General features: G+C 31.5%; 1 protein-coding gene across 4 annotated transcripts in view; it reads left to right on the top strand.

Moving 5' to 3' along the window:
• The window catches only part of LOC118185966 (uncharacterized), a 91,231-nt gene that overhangs the window by 49,531 nt on the left and 20,613 nt on the right, over positions 1–21,087 (top strand). For all 4 annotated transcript variants that reach the window (XR_004757693.2, XM_035355940.2, XM_035355937.2 and 1 more), the window contains exons 8-14: positions 2,989–3,059; positions 6,609–6,772; positions 9,751–9,844; positions 11,006–11,131; positions 12,313–12,405; positions 14,671–14,716; positions 19,573–21,048. Coding sequence is in view for 3 of the 4 variants with exons in the window: in XM_035355940.2 (XP_035211831.1) it covers positions 2,989–3,059; positions 6,609–6,772; positions 9,751–9,844; positions 11,006–11,131; positions 12,313–12,405; positions 14,671–14,716; positions 19,573–21,048 (2,070 nt within the window). In the remaining variant the exon portion in view is untranslated. The remainder of the gene's footprint in view (positions 1–2,988; positions 3,060–6,608; positions 6,773–9,750; positions 9,845–11,005; positions 11,132–12,312; positions 12,406–14,670; positions 14,717–19,572; positions 21,049–21,087) is intronic.

Raw genomic sequence — 21,087 nt, 5'->3', positions numbered from 1 at the left:
AGTAAGTTCCGAGGGCCAAAACCATATTATCATTGTTGCCGGTGGTAAAAAGTTAAATAGTCCACTGATGAAAAAAAAGTCCGAAAAAGTATGCAACGTTTAAAAAAGGCTGCAAATCGGACTAAAGTCCGCAAAACGGCAACACTGCATATTATTAATTTTCCTGTCATTATCTGTAATTTCTAGATTAGTCAGAGTACGAGCCATGAGGAGTAACGTGACACGACATCTGGTGAACACAAGCGGAAATAGGTAGTACCTTCTATCGCTAACAGATGGCGCTAATAGCACGTACAGAAGTCAGTTCCTATGACACTGTTGTGAAATAAAATAGTGCGTACCTCCTTAAAACGTGTTTGTGCGTGTTTAAGTTTAAGACATCTTTGTAACAGTATTTTGATTTGAATTGTTGCTTTTGTGTGTGATTTAGTAGTATGGAAAAGAAGCGAAAAATTGATAGTGAATGCAGAAAATTCAAAGATCAGTGGAACATTCAGTATTTCGTAATTGAGTCCAGTAACAAGGAGCTATGTTTGGTTTTCAATGAAAGCATAGCCGTTCTCAAAGAATATAACATTAAACGTCATTATGAAACAAAACATTTTCAAAATTACTCAAAATATACAGGAAGTTTGCGGACAGAAAAATTCGAAGCTATGAAGCGCGGATTGAAATCGCTGCAATCTTCATTTACAAAACTCAAAACTGAACAAGAGGCTGCAACTCGTGCCAGCTTTTGTGTGGCTCTTGAAATTGCAAAACGTGGAAAACCATTCACCGATGGAGAAATGATCAAAGAATGCATAATTGCAGTAGCTGAAGAAATATGCCCTGAAAAGGTAAATTTATTAAAAACTGTCAGTATGTCAGCAAACACTGTGGCTCGAAGGGTAGAAAACATCACTGAAAATATATCCTCTCAACTGTTCGACAAAAATGGACATGTTGAGTGGTTTTCTTTGGCCTTGGATGAGTCAACGGATGTGTCAGATACTGCTCAGGTGTTGATTTATATTCGAGGAGTAGATAAAAGCTATGAAGAGCAAGAAGAACTTCTTGATATGTATAGTATTCATGGCACAACTACTGGTACAGATATTTTTAAAGGAGTTGAAATGGCCATTAATCAAAAGAACCTTCGATGGAAAAACTTGAAATGTATTACAACTGATGGAGGCAAAAACATGAGTGGGAAAGATAAAGGAGTGGTCGCTCTTGTGTCAAAGGCTGTAGAAAATGACGGTGGTTCAAAACCATTAGTCTTACATTGTACCATTCATCCTCCGACAATTTATTGAAGAGATTGGAGAAAATGAATCATACTGCCGTACGTTGGCTTAGTTGTGAGAAAGTCCTTCAGCGCTTTTTTGAACTTCGAGCAGTGATCGAATTTTTTTTTAATGAAAAGCATCGCCCTCTTACTGAATTACAAAACAACGCATGGCTGTGGAAGTTAGCATTCTATGTTGATTTGACAAAACATGTGAACGAACTGAATTTGAGATTGCAAGGAGAAAACCAGCATCTTCCTGATTTATACACTAATATCAAATCATTCCGGAAGAAATTGATACTGTTTCAATCACAACTACGAAGTAAATGTTTTTCACATTTTAAAACATGTGAAATATTCAGCCACACCACTGAGACTGAGTTTCCTATTGATTTTGCAATCGAAACTTTGAGTGCTTTGAAAATAAATTTTGATACTCGTTTCTCGGACTTTGATGCCATTGCGAATCAAATTAAGATTTTTCAGAATCCTTTTGATACTGACATTGAAACCCTAGCCCCAGAACTTCAAATGGAAATGATTGATCTACAGTGCAGTGATATAATTAAGAACAAATATCAAAACTCATCTTTGTTGGAATTTTATAAGAGTCTTCCACTGACACAATTTGATAATTTGCATAAATTTGCTCGTGGGCTGTTTTCTGTTTTTGGTACTACTTATTTGTGTGAGAAGACCTTCTCCAAAATGAAGTACACAAAAAATGTTTACAGATCTAAATTAACTGATGAGCATCTTAAATCTCTTAATAATTGGTACAAGTAAAATTAGTCCACAACTACAAACTATTGTCAGTGGAAAATCTCAATTACATAAATCTCATTAGTATTTCATATGTCATTATGCTTGTTATAAGTTATGTTTTTATTTAAAATGTATAAAATGTTAGTTGGATTCATTTCAATAATTTGTTAGTTATTATATACTTAAGTTTTCTGCATATTATACATGTCTTTACTCATTACAATTCTGTGTTTCTTTATCCAACTTATCACAAAAACAATAACAATAAGCCTACAACAATGTTATGAGTAGTTAGCCCATGACCATATCAATGTAGATGTCATATTAATAATTATTCAACATAAAATTAGAATACTTCAGTAAACTAAATTTAATTTGCTATAAAAAATATGTTCTCTAAAAGGAGTTTTCAAGTATGCTAGCTCTCCGTGGGCCGGATGTGGCCCTCGGGCCGTAGTTTGGAGACCCCTGGTCTAGAGAGAGACTTGCATGACTTAAGTCACTAGAAAAGCAAAGAATGGTCAGCTGTGGCTTTCATTGTGTGACAAATTCGACTTTTCTTGTCCTCTTGTAGCACTTGATTTTACAAGACTGAGAAGTTCGACTGAAGCCACATTAAAAGGTCACATGGCTCGTGAGGTATAGGTTGGGTATCTCTGATCTAGATAATAACAAAAACTCCCTTTTGTTACATGCCTTAGTAACCCTTCCATGGAGATATTTTCATTTGAGTAGGTAACTTGCTGAGCCTTACGTTAAAAGAAAGCAAATAAATAACTATGGTTTTTTTGGTCTTTAATTTTCTACCTTTTTTAAATATATTTTATTGTAGTTTATATGCTTCATAGTTAATATTTTCATTATTCTTTTATTTTTAATTTGGTGTAAATTATGTTGAATTTTATAAATTTTGCTTATTATCACTAATATGTTGAATATTTTCTTTCTAGTGACTTGCTTAAGATGCAGAGAAAAGAGTAATACATTTGATCACTTTATGGATTTTATTTTAGATATTAAGGTATAAATAGGAGTTTTATATTTTACTTATTGCAGCTTTGTTGATTAAATTTTTTGAGAAATATTATACTGTTATTTCATGCATATTAAAATAAAAATGATAGTGATTTTTAGTCTAAAATTTTGAGTAGTGTTTTAGTAAATTTACTTGAGAACTCAAATATTATGCTTTGAATTTTATTTCTCTGAATATTAAGTAAATTTAAGCTAATATAACATAAATACTTAAAAGTATTAAACATAAATACTAAAAAGTATTGTGTGGTTATAACCTTTTATATTGCATCTACAGTGTTCTAATTGCTGCACTTTCTGCCAAAGAATATATTATTACAAGTTTGCTAAGAAATTGTTCAAATACATTTAATAGTGATCAGACGTACTGTAAAAAGATAAGCAGTACTTTCTGTTATTTGCATCTCCACGAAAAGTAGCCAGTTTATTTGTGGTCTTCAAGAATTGGTATAAACATTTGGTTATCTTTACTTCACAGGTTCTATCCATAAATGCTAATTTAAGATATATATATATATAATGCTGTATGATCTTAAATTCATTTAGTGAGAAATTAAGTTATTGTACTACTTGCGCAATTGCTGCAAAGTAAGTTAATAATAATTTATTTACTAAATAAAATTGATTATATTATCTCCTAAGATTAATTATAGTAGAATGATTTGAAAAGAGTGAATCCATACAGGAGATAATATAATCAATTTTATTTAGTAAATATATATATATATATATAGAAATAAGACTGAGGAAAACAGAAATGTGTATGTTCATTATTTACACCCTTATACTGGTGAAATAATAGTCAAAATTAAGGGTGTAATTCGTACTCAGACATTTTATAGTATGCATATGCATTGGTTGTCTATTTTTGTGTATATATTACAAATTGTGCCTAATTCTACTGAATAAAGCTGGGACATGAAGTTCCAGATAAATTTGGTGCAATAGGTTGTTACAAAATGACAAATTACTCTGCTTTTATAACAGGATAGAGATTTGGTACCAGATTTCCATGAAAAGTAGACTAATAATTCTTATGCTGTCTCCTTTATAATTTATTTGATTTAGCAATGAAGTACAATTTTTATGTACTCTTCCTCACAAAATTTTGGCCCATCAGCAGCTAGATAAAATTTGCTGAATACTGGTAGTTCAGCCTGGATTTGATTCCAGTCAAGCAAGCAGTCTGCATAGGCATTTTGTGGTTTTCCCTATGTGTAGCATGGATACAAGCCAGTTCCTTTAGAAAATTCTCTGCAAAGGCATCCCTCAGGTAGATAGTCTGTGAGTGCTTTGCTGTAATCAAACAAAGCCATTCAATCCTCTAAAAATCAAAATATTTTAGAATTTAGTTCGAAACTGTTAATATTTCATCTTTTCTTATATATCCAGAGTTGCCAACTCTCCCGATTTTCGACCGCTCTCCCGCTAACCCGATTTATAATATATTTCTCCCAACTTTTTCTTATTCTTAAAATTTCTCACGATTTTTATGAAACTTGGCTTAATACTTCGTTATATGAAAAAAAAAAAAAAAGTGATTTTGGACGTCTGAAAGCAATTGAATTTTCTCTAGATTAGATCTAAAACAAAACCTTGCGAATCAGATGAGAATTTCTGCTTTGTGAGTGAGAACATACAAATATATCCAGAAACGTCGTTCTCCAAGGGGCATCAAGCTCCACTGTGTGTCATCTGACATATATTAGCCAATGAGCACAAAGCAAGCTCAAGGTTGTTATTTGGATGTTCTTTAGTTATTTCGTTCATCTTGTTCTGAGTTGTGTGAGTACACGTGCCTTTGGGAAATAGTGTTAGAAATTATCATCTTTTGTTATGTCTGCGAGAAAGGTGAAATACTCCCATACGTTTCAAAAATAGTACACAGTTGACTTTCCTTCTATTATTTCCTCAAGGAAATATAATAAATTTGCGATGTGTACTGTTTGTCGTTGCGTTTTTTCGATTTCGCATGGTGGAAGGGCGGATATTCTCAATCATGTGTGTGCACAAAAACACAAGGACAACGCAAGTTGTTTTGAAAAAAAAATGAAAAACTAAATTTTTCTTCGGAAACAAAGGACCAAAAAGTTATTAATGCAGAATGTCTGTTCTCTGCCTTTTTACTGGAGTCACAACCTGCCACTGAATGCATCGGATCATGCTGCAGCTTTATTTTAAAAAATGGTTCCCGGTAGTGAAATTGCTAAGAAATATACAAGTGCAAGAACCAAAACAGGTGCAATTGTTAAAGAAATGGGTTTGAAAAATAAATCTGATTGCACTAAAACAGCTCCGTTCTGCCTCTCTGCGGATGGAAGCAATAATACCGATTCAAAACTGTATCCAATTGTTGTTTCTTTTTTTAATCCAGAGTCTTCAGAAATTGAGTGAAGTTTACTTTCTGTCCCCACTTTAGAAGGACATTGTACAGGCTTTAATATAGCATAGCTAATTATTAAAAGTTTAAAAGAAAATGCAGTCCCTTTGGATAATTGCTTAGGGCTTGGTGCCGATAATGCACCAGTAATGGTAGGCTTGAAGACTGATTTTGCAGGCATCTTAAGAAAGGAAAATTCAGATTTGCAGATTATGTGGTGCACCTGTCACCTCTTAAATTTAGAAGCTGAAAAAGGGGCAGATTCTTTACCAGTAAATTTGGATGAACACATTGTTGATATTTATTATTATCTTGAAAGGAGTTCTAAAAGGAAGGAAAAATTGAAACAGTTCCAACAGCTGCATAATACTGAAATGAGAAAAATTTTGAAATATGTGTGTACACCCTGGCTGTCTTTAAAGAAATGCTTATCTAAAATCCTCGATCAATGGAACCTTCTTGTATTTTTTAAAGAAGAAGTAAATGCTTCGAGAGTTAAGATAAAAGGCTCTATTGAAAGTTATAAAATGCCTAAAGTAAATGGAGGTGTAGTTACTATTTCCATTGTTAAAAATAGGTTTGAGAAAAATAAAGTAATTTCTGCACCAATCAGCAATTTAACTGGCAGTTCTCAAAATAATACTGCAAAATATAAGCATAAAGCTGATACAAATTTCTCTCAAAATAAAAAAAATTGCTCAACACACGAAATATTTTCCGATTACTGCAAGTTTATAGCTAAGCACGAATCTGCCACTGTTCATAACATTCTGAATATGAAAGCAAAATCTGCCACTAATCATAAGATTTGTATGAAAACTGATTAAAGTGTCTCTCTCTCTCTCTTTTTTTTTTTTTTTTTTTTTTGTTTCCTTAAAGAATGCAAGTAATAAAAAATTTTTTTGTGTTGCTTGCATTTAAGAATTAGTATCTATTTAAAGTTAATTCATTATTAAAAACTATATTTTTATCATTTTGTGAAAAACCTCCTGATTTCTTAAAAAAATCTGATTTTTGAGTGTCATAGTTGGCAAGTATGTATGTTGACTATTGGATAAAATGTTGTAATAATCTTTAGATGAATTCTATTCATGATAATTATTTGTTGATGCTCAGTGTATGAAATGTTAATTCATGTTATGTTCCTTATTTCAGCAAAATGTGCTTACATTGGAAAAGGCTTTAGAAAAATTCATTCAGCCTGAGATATTGGAGCAAGAAAATGCTTATAAGTGTCCAAAATGTAAAATGAAAGTAGTTGCACAAAAGAGGTTTTCAGTGTTTCAGCCTCCTAATGTTGCTACTTTCCAATTAAAAAGGTATATTTTACTTTCCAAAATTTCGATTTAATAAATTTTACCTTTGTTGTATGAAACTTTTTTTCATAATTTCACAGCAGGGGAAACATGGGATAAGCGAAGATGTTGGATGATATGGACAGATTTAAGAAAAAAAAAAAAAAAAAAATATATTTAATTATATCTTACATTACAAGCTTAATAATCATGTTTTGCAACAGGAAAATTTAAATGACAAAAGGAACATGCTATGACAGATTTGTCTAAACTTAACATGTACAGTACTTCAGAAGTTCACTTCTGTGATGACTGAATGAAATTTTTTATCATGGTTTGCTTTCTTGACAAGTTCCATTTCTTTGCTGCCAAATATTGCCACCTTTGCAGTACCATTATGTTTGTTCCTGTAATTTCCTGTTGCTTGATATGTTTTATTGCAGTTTCTTGAAACTTAACTCCATCATTATGTGAAATTCTGCGAGGCTTAGCTATTGGTGCTTGGTCTTGATTTTCAGTTTTGTTTTTATCACAGTTAACTAGGGTAACCATTCATTCCTCCACCAGTTTTTCCATGTTGTTCACCTAACTTTAAATTCCTTTCAAGATGCATCTTCATATCCAAGGATACATTACCCTAAAGGTAGAATGGTTTCTTCTCAGCTTTCTGTTTTCATACTTTAATTATTGTCTAGCAGCTTCTTTCATGATTTGCACAGTTGTTATAACATATTACAGCTCAGTTCTTTGCAGCCCAATAAGCAACATTATTTACATTGATGTATTTCTATTTTTCAACCATGCCGCGTCCTTTTTCAGTTCCGCGAACGGGCTGGCTTGGGTGTTTTCGTGGTTTTTCCCATGTGTAATGTGTATACGAGCCCGTTTCCCTTAAAAAGCCCTCCACGAAGGCATCCCTTCCCTTAGGCAGATAGCCCTCGAGGCTTTGCCGTAATTAAATAACCTAGCCTTTTTCAGTTCCTTCTATTACTGTAGACAGTAACTTCCTGCAGTAGTTCGTTTCCAAAATGCCCTGATCCTTTTGCCTATTGTCTTCATTCCATAGGCTGGCATATGGCAGTTACATTAGAAGGGGGCAGGATCATTACCTTAATATCATCGTCTTGAAGCTCATCTTCATCAGGGTATGTTGGAGCATTATCTAGAAACAAAACAGGTTTTTTGGATAAATTATTTTTTTTAAAAAACTTTTCTGTTGAAGAACTGAATTCCTTAAAGGACCAGTCTTTGAAATTTTCACTGCTCATCCATGCGTTTTTTTTTAACTACAGTATTTTGCAGGAAGAGCATTTTTTGAAACTGAAGGGTCTAGAATTTTGAGACCATCCAATCCATTTTTAAGGTTTTTTGTACCATTACTGCATGCTAAAATTGTCAGCCTTTCCATACTATACTTACTGCCAGGATCAGCTGTTTCAGTTTTGACTGCAAGACTTTTACTAGCTAACGTTTTGTAATTCAGGTCTGACCAATCACAATTAAAAATCTGTTTACCCATTAGGCTTTCAATTCAATTAATTCTTAAAATATTTTCTTGAATGCTTCCATTTCTTCAAAATTCGATGATATATTTTTACCACAAGCACTTAACTGATTGATATCATGGCATTTCTTCCATCATTCAAGCCAACCGACACTTGCTGTGAAATCTGAGTCCCATTCATTGAAATTATTACAGAAATGCAACACCTTTTTCTGTAAAATAGCCTCTGAAATAGGCCCATTTTTGTCCATGAAGTGTATAAACCAAACATATAACACTTCTGACTTTTTCTTAAACACATAGTTTTCTTTTAATGCAAAATTGATGCTTACCTTTTTTCTATTTTCTGTTTGTTTCCTTTTCCATTCTCTTACATGATCCATCCAATGCCAGCTACCTCCTGTATTGTTTCTCCTTTGCCTATTGTCTTCATTTCCTTGCATTTTTAGTCTATTGATACTACATCTTTCCTTTCTTTTGTCACCATTCTTTCTGTCCTTGTGTAAATTTCAGTTTCTAAAAGTGCAATAGGCCCACCAACGGCAGAGTGGTAAAGTCCCTGAACACTGGTAGTTCGGTCCGAGGTTTGAATCCCATGAACAGGCTGGCTGTATGGGTGTTTTTGTGGTTTTTACGATGTGTAATGCATTAATATGAGCCAGTTTACCTTAGAAAGTCCTCCACAAAGGCATCCCTCCCTTCCATTTAGTGTCTTAGGGCAAAACATGTAAATAATAATGTTTGTCAAATTGGATATACCAACACAGATACATATGCAAGAAAAGTAACAGAGGATGAACTGATCCACATGCAATGCTAAACCGCACTGCACTGAATGAAAAGACGCATGAATCATCTTGTAGATGAATGTGCCACAGGGTAGGAACAATCCCCCCCTCCAAAAGTCTATGGTTACAACTTCCATCTTTTCATCTCTGCTAATGTATTTCTAAAAGTGAATAATAATTTTAAAATATCACTAACTTTTCTGCAATCAGTTTTGTGTAGAATTGTACCGTTAACTGCTTTACTTGTAAAGGCAAATATTGTTTCAAAATAAAGTTATTTCTAGAGAAGTTTAAAACTTGGGTGTTTTCCTGAATCCATAGAAAGGGTAATAAGAATATTTATTTATGTTTATGAAAAATTGCATTAATTAAGAAATGCAAAATCTTTGTTAATTTAATAAAAATGCATCTTTCTGTTGAAAAACTCTTTTACTACTCTTAAAGCAATATGAATATATAATTGTGATATGTAAATATTTCATAATTCTGACGAACAGTTTCTAATGATGTGAAGTCTGGCCATTCTTAATATATAGCTTACAATATTATGCATGCATGCATAAGACTGTTAGGTTTCAGAACATATTACTTGTGAATACAGGGCAAATACAATACATAGAATTTTTTAAAAAGTGCTTTTATCTTCTCTTTCATAATTTTAATATACTAAAATATGAATTAATTTATGAATTAATAATTTATTTTATCAGGTTTGATTATCACCGGACATTTGGTGGAAAAATTACCAAGCAAATTACGTATCCAGAAAGGCTGAATCTTCGTCCTTATATGTCAGATCCTAAGGTAAGGTGTAACTTTTTTAGTTTAATATAAAGATGAGTACTTTTATTATATTTTTGATTGAATTTTTTAAAATTAAATCTTTCTTAAATAGTGATGACTTCTTTCTTCTCTCAATGATAAAAAATATTTGCCATTATTAATAGTATTGGTATTCTTGATAGTAAGAAACATGTTATGAACGTAAGTAAACTATAACAGCTTAATACTTTTTTATCTTTGAAGTTGTCATTGATAGCTTTTAAATTGTTTAAACACCTGGATCTACAAATCCTGAATGTCATATATTCCATATATTGGTCGTATATTACATCCATGGAGTTATTTTATATATAAGTAATAACATCAAAGTATGTAACCTGAATTTTAATTTAAATTTCCATTAGCTCTTTAACTTTCATTTTAATTTGGATATTTCCCTTTTCTGTTTTAAAAATAGTATTGTTAATAATAAACCAATTAAAAATCTGTTTAATCGCTCTAAACTGCATAATCTAAAATTAATAGCCATCATATGAATTTTAAATAAGGCTGGTGACCTAGATAGATTTGTAAACTGCAACTCAGATGACCAATAATAAAGAGAGAACAAAACATGGCAAAGTAAAACATGAATTTAGGTAAACCAGCTACCTTGTGTTTGGCATAGATTTTAGTCGAGACTCGAGTCAATCCATTTCAGATATTAGTTGCTGTGTTTTGAAAGCAAATAGGTACATGTCCATTTGAAAGCAAATAGGTACATCCAAAGAAATATGCAAGAAAGAGAAAACCAGGCTTGTATTTATACGCAAAAAGAGTTATATTTCGAGTTCCAAAATATAGAATTCATTGTAATTTACTGAAATCAGTTTCAGTGAAATATAATTAAACCCCTCCCTGAAACAAAAAGTAAAATTTTAGTTATTGGAAATTTGAAAAAATTATAGACTCTTGGTTGTATACAGATTCTGAAATATTAGGACTTTAATTATTTGCAAAAATACAATGATTTGTTCCCCCCTCTTTCTATAAATACTTATTTAACTGAAATTTATGCTTTTTTTATTTGAATTATTAAAATATGCTAGTGTATACATCATTCTTGTATTTTATGAAATTTAAATCGTAACAAATGTATAATACTGACTAAAATACAATTTATTTGTATATTTATTTTGGCAGGGTGATCCAGTATGGTACCATCTATATGCTGTACTTGTTCATTCAGGTCCTACTTGTAATTCTGGACATTATTATTGTTATGTAAAGAATTCTAATAATCTGTGGTACATCATGGATGATCAGCGGGTAATTTTTTATTCTTGTATCTTTTCAAAATTGTATTTTATTATAAAATGTTTAACTGCATATTCTTCACATTTTCAAGCTTAAATGTAGCTATGTTTAATTCTGTTCTAGTATTTATGTTTTAAAGAAATTCTATACCTCAATACAATTTTTTATTAAACGGGGGGGGGGGGAAGGCATAATGGGACATTAGCATCTACATGGCCAATTTTCTGTGTATGCAAAGATCAGATGAAGATTGTGTTGACATCATACATTATGCAGTGTTTTATTTTGTTGACGTTTAACAGTATCTCCTCTAATTATAAATTTTAAGAGACTAGAAACATACAGTTCCACATTTTCCAGTTAAGTCCTGCTAAATAATTATTAACACTGTTGTTGACAAGCAATATTAAGAGCAAATGTGAGATTATATGCATATGAAATTTAATGTTCTATTTTGAATATGAATTTCTGGAAATTTCCCTTGGTTTTCCCCATGTGTAACGTGTATACAAGCCAGTTTCCCTTAGAAAGTCCTCCACGAAGGCATCCCTCCCCTTAGGCAGATAGCCCTAGCGTGCTTTGCCATAATTAAATACACCACCACACCACACCACTGGAAATTCCCCCCCCCCCAGACCAACAACTGGAAGTCTACCAGTTGGTGTAAGCAGTGAAATTAAAGGAGGAGATCTGAAGTAGTTTCACATTTCTCATAGAATTTCTGTGTGATTAGGATGCATGATTTAAAAAGATAAGCAGAAGAATTATGAAAGTATGGATTTCAAATTTAAAAATACACTTGAGAACATGATGAAAAGAAAAAGAACCAAAGCCCCAAGACATTTTAAAGAGCTAAAGATAATGAAGCAATTGGAAATGAATTTAAATGCTAAAATATGATGGTTGTATTACTGAAAAATTGTTTATCAGCTGTGATTCACCCTAATTTAAGAGAAATAAATTATTAAATTTTAATGAGATAAACGTGTGTTTTAAGTGTATTGTTTAGGAAATTTTAGTTTTGATTCCCCTCCCCAGTTTTTGAATTTCTTAAATTTGTGAAGAATAGAGAAATTATCCTAGTCTAAATTTTTTTAATTGTAATTTCATTAAAGTATTTTGTAAAGTGTTATTAAAGTATACATATTGAGTTCTATGTATTTACTATAAACCTTTATATTATACTTACTTAGGTTCATCAAGTAAGCCTTAATCAAGTTCTCAATCAAAGTGCATATGTTTTGTTTTACATAAAGAAAGGAACTACAGAAGGAACATCAATTAAGGTTTGCAATTTTTTTCAATAAATGTAATAGTTTATTTGTTATGTTTTAGAGTATTATAATTGTTAAAAGTGTCTGGATATGTCTCTACATCTGTTAAATTTTCAGAATGTAATATGTGTGTATTACTTATTTTTATAATAACGAGCTAAAATATAATATTTATGTTAATACGTTTGAAATATATATATTAATATACCAAATCCAAATGTAGTTCTTTACTACTTAAAATATTTGCTTTGTTTGTGGTTTTAGAGCAAAGTATATTTTTACTGTCAAAATTTTGCTGTAATAAATAATCATACACTTAAGTAAATTACATAAACTTATTACAAGATCTATGTTTTTTTGACGTAAACATCAATATGAGACAGCGAGAAAGTCCTGTTAGAACGTTGTATTCTAATATGTAGATAATCTAATGCAGGTACCATAAAATTAAAGCTCACATGTCGCATAGCTCATAACTTTTTGACTAGTTAAAAGCAGCTTGCATTGTGTCAAGCATTAAGTATATTTTTCTAAAATATTATTTCAAATATCATTCTGTGTCATAACAATCAATGTAATTTCTAAAATTGCACTGTAATAATTTCAAAGCTACTTAAAAATATGTGCCACATATTAATCATCAGGGGAATAAATAATTGATAATTACATTTTTGTTACTAAATGTCATGATGTTATTGTTTTTAGAACTAGTAATGGATTTCATAATAGAAAATGTACATATTTTGGCATTAATGGTGTAGGTTAAATTTTAGTAAATGATATTTCAAATTTGCCCACTGTAACTTGCACTTAAAATTGTAATCAATTTTGTTCCCAATGAAATTAAGAATTTAAGATGTGTAGTTGTGAGGGAGAAACTAAACTTTTGCTTTTTTATATAAAAAAAACCTTTAAATCGCAAGTTCATTTAAAAATAATTTCCACTTTTTTTTTTTTTTTTTTTTTTTTTTTTTTTTAACCTTTAGCTGTCTTTAGACATTTTAGTTTTTCCAGTGAAAAGTACATGGTATAAGAATAAAGAAAAGTTGCTAGTTTTGCTTTTCGAATTATTGCTATATTCACTCAGATAGAAAGGTTTTGGAGATTACTAAATCATCTCTTGTTTAAAATTTACACCTATTAAACGAGTTTATGTTAGAAATGAGTGTTTAATATTTTGTCTTAAAAATACCGTGTCTTAAAACAGTTAATTTGTATATTAGGTGCACACTTTCCGAATATAGAGCAGAATGAGAAAAAATATTTATGTAAGCTTGTAAGTAAGCTTATTAGTTAAAAAGCAAAATGCTTATTAGTTGATTGAAAACTTTTGTTAAGAAGCTGTTCTTTTACTTTTAAAATCATTAAAATTATTGCTTAACTATCTAATTGCAGCTCTTTGTTCTAATCAAACTTTGTCTTAGAATGAATTTTGATTTCTAACACATGGCTCATGAAACTTTTTTATTATAAAAGCATAGATAGTTGATTCTGTGCTCATGTATTTTCATCCAGTGTTAGGGTGATGTAAGAGTCTTGGTGATAGTCTCTGATATTTTGTTACGAAGGTGTTATAGTAACCATGTTTGAAATTATTATGATAATTTGTAATCATTATATATGTGGGATTTTAAATTTATAGCTTAATATTTTTCCTCGCGCGCTGTCTAAATTTAGCTGTTGACTGCACGAGTGAAATTGATAGAACTCTGGCCACTTTGTTTTATGAGAGGAGATGTAAGATTATATATGATATAGATGTGGTATTAAGAGATGTAAAACGTTATAGTTGTCATGTTAATAGATATAAGATGTTATAGATATCGTGGTAATAAATAAACAATGTTATAGATATCGTGGTAATAAATAAACAATGTTATAGATTTTGTATTTATAGATGAACTATATTATAGATGTATTAATGTTTTATTAAATGTGTTTTGTTTGAATATGAATTATGATTTCGAAACTAAAGAACCCACATATATGTTAGATTCTTGTTAAGATCTTGTCAAATTATATTGAGCTTGCCTGATATTAGTTGAATTTTACTTTATTGATATTCATGTAAAGGCCTTAAAACAATGTTTGAAAATGGTAGAGAATTCATTTGTAATGTTCCTTAAATTTGTATTAGTCTGAAATGCATGGTTTTTTCTGAAGTACATGCCAAGTTCTGTTGTCAACCCATGGTATCATTTGTATTCCAAATTCAGTAACATTTGCATTCTTAAATATATTTTCATATGAGAGTGTAATATATATTTCCTTTTGCAGAAGAATTTTGAGAATAGAAATTCCCTTGTAAAAGGTACTATTTCTTGTAAGTATCCTCATTGTTGTTGTTTCTGCTTTTCTAATTATTAGAATAAAATTTAGAGTGCTAATTAGTGTTTCTATTATATTCCTTGTATTTACACAGATATTAAAAATCTAAAAACTGGCTTTTTAAAGCAGAAAAAGAAAATGGCCAAATTACTCTTATTAATTTTGATTAGTATTGTAAGAAAAATATGTGCACTGTGTGTTGTATTTAATTCTCTTTCCAATACTAGCAAAGTAACCATAATTTGAAATTTTCTTGTAAGTATTTTTCATGATCTTTGTACAATAAATTTCATCAACCTTGAGAGCAACAATAAGTGTTTTGACTTGAGTGTGTTGATCTTATTTTTCCTTTTCAAAGTTTGTTTTATTAATTTGTAAGGATAAATTTGCAAAGATCTCGTAAGAGTAGTTCAAAGTAATTTCGAAAGCAGCTTAAGTCCTGTTTATCAAAGTAGCATTAAATTTGGTTCTGGGAAGTAGTACTTTTCCGCTTGATAGCAAGCTAAAACAAATTTCATATCTGATCTACTATAGTCATTTTAAAACATGGATACGAGGGTTGCCTTATAAGTTTTTACAGTCAAACAATAGATGGCGTTAGTGAGCTTTGGCATACCTGTATTTGAGGACATTGACGTTTGTTATTGCAAAGCCAATGGCAACTTAGTAACTGACCAATTAGGTTGTATATAGTGAACATTTAAAAAGAGGCCTTACTCAACAACAATGCGTAGAATCGCTTTGTGCAACTTTTGGTAATGAAGCACCATCAGAAAAGACTGATTACAATTGGTTTGCAAAATTTTGTCATGATCATGCTCCGTCAGTGAGGAAAGTCAAGAAGGTCGGTTGAAATTGGTTTTTATTCCGAAAAACATCGATGCTGTGCGTAACATGATTAAAGAAGATTGGTATTTGTCTCGCAGACAGGTAGAGGCGTGTCTCGGCATATCACAGACTGCAATACAGTCGATTTTGTATGAACATTTAGGTGTGAGAAAGATTTGTTGAAGATGGATTCTGCATAATTTGACCAAAACTTGTGTTGCTCATGTTAATTGCTGTCACAAAATGTATGTTGAAAAAATTTGACCGAGAATGTTCAAAATCTGTATACAACATTGTTACAAGAGACAAAACTTGGATTAATTTGTATGAACCTGAAAGCAAACTACAGTCTACTGTTTGGGTGATGAACCCAAGCCCACTAAAGTTGTTCGTTTATGGAACACTTCCAAGAATATGATCGTTTATTTCTTCGGTTGTACTGGACATGTTGCAACCATTCCTTTAGAAGATCGAAGAACGTTTAATGCTGAATGGTATATAGCATTTTGTTTGTCAAGGGTTTTCGATGAAATAAAGAAAAACAATAAAAAAATCACATCGTTCTTCGACAATGCCAGCTCCCATACAGCACGTGAAACAACTGAATATTTGAAGGAGAAAAACATTGAATTAATGTCTCATTGCCCATATTCACCCAATCACTTTTTCTTGTTCCCCACTGTCTGACAAAAAATGCATGAACAGCGAAAAGCTGTTAAAAACTTTTCAAAACCATGTTTCTATGATTTCAGCTTCAGAGTGTAGAAAATGTTTCCAGAATTGAATTGAACATACGCAAAAATGTATAGACCTTAAAGGTGAATATTTTGAAGAGCAATGCAATAGGTTGATTCCAACTTGTTCGTTTTTGTTTCAATTTTTGTAAAAACTTAAAAGGCAACCTACGTAGCTTCTATCATCTGCTTAATTTGATAGTTTGCCAGGTAAAGAAACTTGGCCGTGTGATCAAAAAATGGGATTGGCCAGAAAAAACATATAAAGTCCAAAATCTGAGTCTCAGTGCTGAATGCCACTTCTTTGTTTGTATTTATAATTTTGATTATTGTCTCTGCAAAATCTTTTAAATTTGAATAGTTCCTTTTAAAATCTTCCTTAAAATTCTTTCTATATTTCTCTCTTGCACTCTGGGTAAGCATACATTTATTAACAAAGTGCCAGGCATCCCCCAAACTTATCACATATTAAGCATTTATCATTATTCTGTAGATGGAACTGATTAAAATAATCCAGGGAATACCCATGATAAGTCAGTATCTGATTTTTATCAACATTATTTATAATATTCATCTTCTTGTTTAACTTTATATTTGTTATTAACTATTTTTTTTTATCAGAAGACTCCCAGCAAAAATTCCATTCTGTATAAATCCAGTTTTCCATTTCAGCAATGGTCTTTTTCCTTGAATCTTGGATATCAAAATTATCAGTCCTATCCACAAGTGCCGCCATTTTAGCGAGTGTGTCCGCCCTTTCATTTCCGACAATTCCACTTTGTGCTTACACCCAGTGTAATTTAACAATATGTTTTCTTTCAGCCTTTTTAAACAAGTGTTTTATTTCATTAATCAGTCGATTTTTGTGATCTAGTTGGATGAGTGCCTGCAGCGCAGATAGAGCATCAGTATAAATATTTATAAGACATTTCAGACATTTATTAATTCATTTCAGAGCCTCTGTCAAAGCATATAGTTCTGCTTGATAAACCGAATTCATTGGTTTAAGTTTAATTCTCACATTTTCTATCTCCACTCAATGAAATCAAATTACCACAGTGCTACCCACTCCACCATCAATTCCAGAACTATCTGTAAAATTGTCTATTTTGCCACCAGAAGGAAAATTAAGATAATAAAATAATCCAAATCATGTTATTGGGTGAATAATAGCCTCATTCTCTTGTTGAAAGGCCTTACTCTTGAGTACTTTTTGTCAAATTTCAGTCTTTTCAGAACTACAAGTAAGTTTTTAAGAATATAACACTCCTTTTAAATAAGGGAAAGAGATACATTTCTTAATACTTGTTTTAATATTTTTAAAACCAAGTTAAAACTGCCATATAAATCTATAAATATACATTTAATAGTTTTAAGTTGTATTAAAAGAAATCTTATACAACTGCATTACACCACAAAACACCTGATGAAATTTATGCAAATAGAAATAATCACAAGGATCAGCATTTAATTATGTTAAATAAATTTACAGTGTGAAAAGAAAGAGCATGTGACTATCAAAATGTTAGCATAATTTGTATGAAATCGAGAAGGGCGGGCCATCTACAAGGACACAGGCTATCTTTCTTACTTGAATCATCATTTAGAAACTAAAAGAGCATGGTACATAAATTAGGCTAACAGAATTATTTTCAAATGGGAAGCATTTCACTGTAATTGTTAATTTCAGATACTGTATAGTATCTGAACATATAATCCCATCGAAATATACCTCCCCTCCAGCTTATTGAGTTTTGTCTTTGTGTACGTCAGGAGTTACTTGATGTAATTATTTAAAGTCCTGATCTGCACATTTTTTTTTTCCAGATGTTTAAAATGTTGGCAGTTTAATGACATTTTGATAGTCACATGCTCTTTCTTTTCATGCTGTAAATTTATTTAACATAATTAAATGCTGATCCTTGTGATTATTTCTATTTGCATAAATTTCATCAGGTGTTTTGTGGTGTAATGCAGTTGTATAAGATTTCTTTTAATACAACTTAAAACTATTAAATGTATATTTATAGATTTATATGGCAGTTTTAACTTGGTTTTAAAAATATTAAAACAAGTATTAAGAAATGCATCTCTTTCCCTTATTTAAAAGGAGTGTTATATTCTTAAAAACTTACTTGTAGTTCTGAAAATGAAGTGAGGTTTTTTTATATGAACAAGTACATTGGAAGGGATATTACTAAACTTCATCATATTAATAAAGCATGATTAGCAGGATTATATACAGTCAAAAGTTTTTAATCCGGACTCGTCGGGACTTCGGCAATTCCAGATTATAGATCATCAGTTTAAATCTGGTAAAATGGCATGCAGAAATTATAAAATTAAAAATATGAAACCATAATTTATGAAATAAAGAACAATTATGATCTAAAGGGTATCAAAATTTACAAAAAAAGCTTAATATTTATTTGTTTACTTTATTAAACATTTCTTTCAATGCGCGCATGCGTAAAGCATACATTACTCATAGTCGAAATTAGAAAATTGCAACCAGAAAACTATTTGATGTGTATTCGTGATATATATAATGACGAGGAATTTGATTTAAATCATATCAAAGGCGGAATACATCGAGATGAAATACTGCATTTAGTAAGGAATTATAAGCCGAATAAAATAAAAACATCTGCCCTGAAGATAAGGATAGTGCTGACAAATCAACTTCCAGTTTATTGCTCGTCGCGACGTTCCCCTCCCCCGCAGAGCAGCCTGAAATTGATAAACAGATTTGGGAATGGTTAGAGAAACAAAGGATATGCCGTTATCTATTTTTTACAGCAATTCCACTTTTTGTTTGATGGACATTGAAACATGCTTTTGCTTTGTAGATCCGTTGGGAGCTCCAGCATCGGAAATTATATTTGACATAATCGAAAGTTCAAGCTTACTTTTATAAAATTGCTCTAACAGTCTGCAAAAAATAATGAGCCGGATCCATTTCGAAGATTAAGGAACAACACAATCTGCAACATTAACTGAAATAGATAATTAGATAATTTCAGCTGAAATAGATAATTAGATAATTTCAGCTTAGCTTATACCGCCCATTATACATGAAACGCGCATGCATAGACGTATTATGCACATGCGTAAAGGTATTACGCGCATGCCTTTACAAACTTTCTGCGCATGCGCAGAAAGTTTGTAGCTTTGAGGTCCGGTTTATAGATCATTCCGGATTATGGACGTCCGAATTAAAGACTTTTGACTGTACTTTGTTGTTTATAAAGTTATATTAGGAAATGTTTAACATAATTTTTCTTTCTAGCTCCTAACTTTAAAAGAGTAGCTGAAATTTCTTCTATAAAATCAACACCTCTCAAAGAAGTTCAGACATCTGTATCCAGCCCAACAGCAAAGCTTCAAGTGTATTCATTTACTAATATAAATAAGAAAATGAGTTCACCTAATCAAAGTAAGGAGAAAGTTTCTTCTGGTATTCATCCAAGTATGCCTGTTATTCAGGAAATGAATAAACCTTGTGTTTCATTGCATGCAACAAAGAAAGTAAAACAGTGTACTACAGTATCAAAAGCTGATCATTATCAGTGTGGACTTGTGCCTTACATAGAAGATTCATCAGAATCCTCTGATGAAAATAATAGTAATCGACCTTCAAATACAAAAATTACACACAGTCAAGAAGCCTCAATTAGTGTATTAGGAACTCCTAAAGATGATGGTGCCAAACAAAATTTAAAAAGTGTTACAATTGATAAACCATCTCCACATCTCGATATTAGGAGAAAAACCATCAAAACTGCATTGAACTCTAAATCTGTGCCATCCAGTCCAATTTTTACAAATTCCATTTCTCCTAAAGTCATAGCTACAGGAACCTGGACAGTTACTGATGCACATGAAGATTCACCATCAGCAGGTTCATGTTCTAGTAATAACACTGTAAATTCAACTTCTGACTGGCACGTGACAAGCACGAATACTGATTTGCCACTCAAAAAGCCTGTGCATAAGTTTTCTCAGAGTGAGAGTAATATGGTTAGTAAGGAAAGTGGGCACAATTCCACTAAAAAGCTATCAGAATATAACACACATACCTCTGGCAGTGTCATGAACTCTCCTGCTCAGAAAAGTATAGGAAAAAATTCACTTCCTGGTGGTGATAAAGCTGAATTTGCAGCATCGTCTTGTGAAATTAGTAATGTGCACAGTTTAAAAAATCCAGCTTCCTCAAAGTGTGATTTTCGAAAGCAACCGAGTCAAAATGAGAAGCCTTTTCTTGAGAGCGAGGGAAAATTCAACAGACGAGAGCATGATTCCTCCTTCCTTAAAAGGAAATGCAATGACTTTACTCAGAAGGTTTCTGAAAACTCCATCAGGGCTTTTCACTGTGAAAACCGATATAGTTCAGTACCTAAAAAAGCTAAATATACACAAGAGTTAAATTCATCATCTGAAAAAGAGAGAACTATTTCAGGTTCAATACATAAGTTGTCCTCAAATATGTCAAAAGTATCTCAAAGTTACAGTGCATCAAAGAACGACACAGTACATTTTACAAAAGACTCTTATTCCAAAATAAATTATTCACAACAAAATGGAAGCATAAGCTGTCATAGTGACAAAGTTTTAAGGACTAGTGAAAAAACAAAAGTTGGAAAGAAGTTAGAGAGTGACTGTGAAAGTCTTTCAAGCTCTGAAAGTTCTAGTTCTGGTAGCCTAGAATATGAATGGGTAGAAAAAACTAAAGATGATATTGAAAGTCATCAATCATCATCTAAAGGTATTTTATTTTTAATACCAATATGCTTTCTAGACATTT

The sequence above is a fragment of the Stegodyphus dumicola genome, chromosome 5 (assembly GCF_044657685.1).
Source record: "Stegodyphus dumicola isolate Sdum_Otavi_A_Nest chromosome 5, ASM4465768v1".
Lineage (NCBI taxonomy): Eukaryota > Metazoa > Arthropoda > Arachnida > Araneae > Eresidae > Stegodyphus > Stegodyphus dumicola.
The sequence above is the reverse complement of the archived record's forward strand: the minus strand, read 5'-3'. Positions and strand labels throughout refer to the sequence as shown.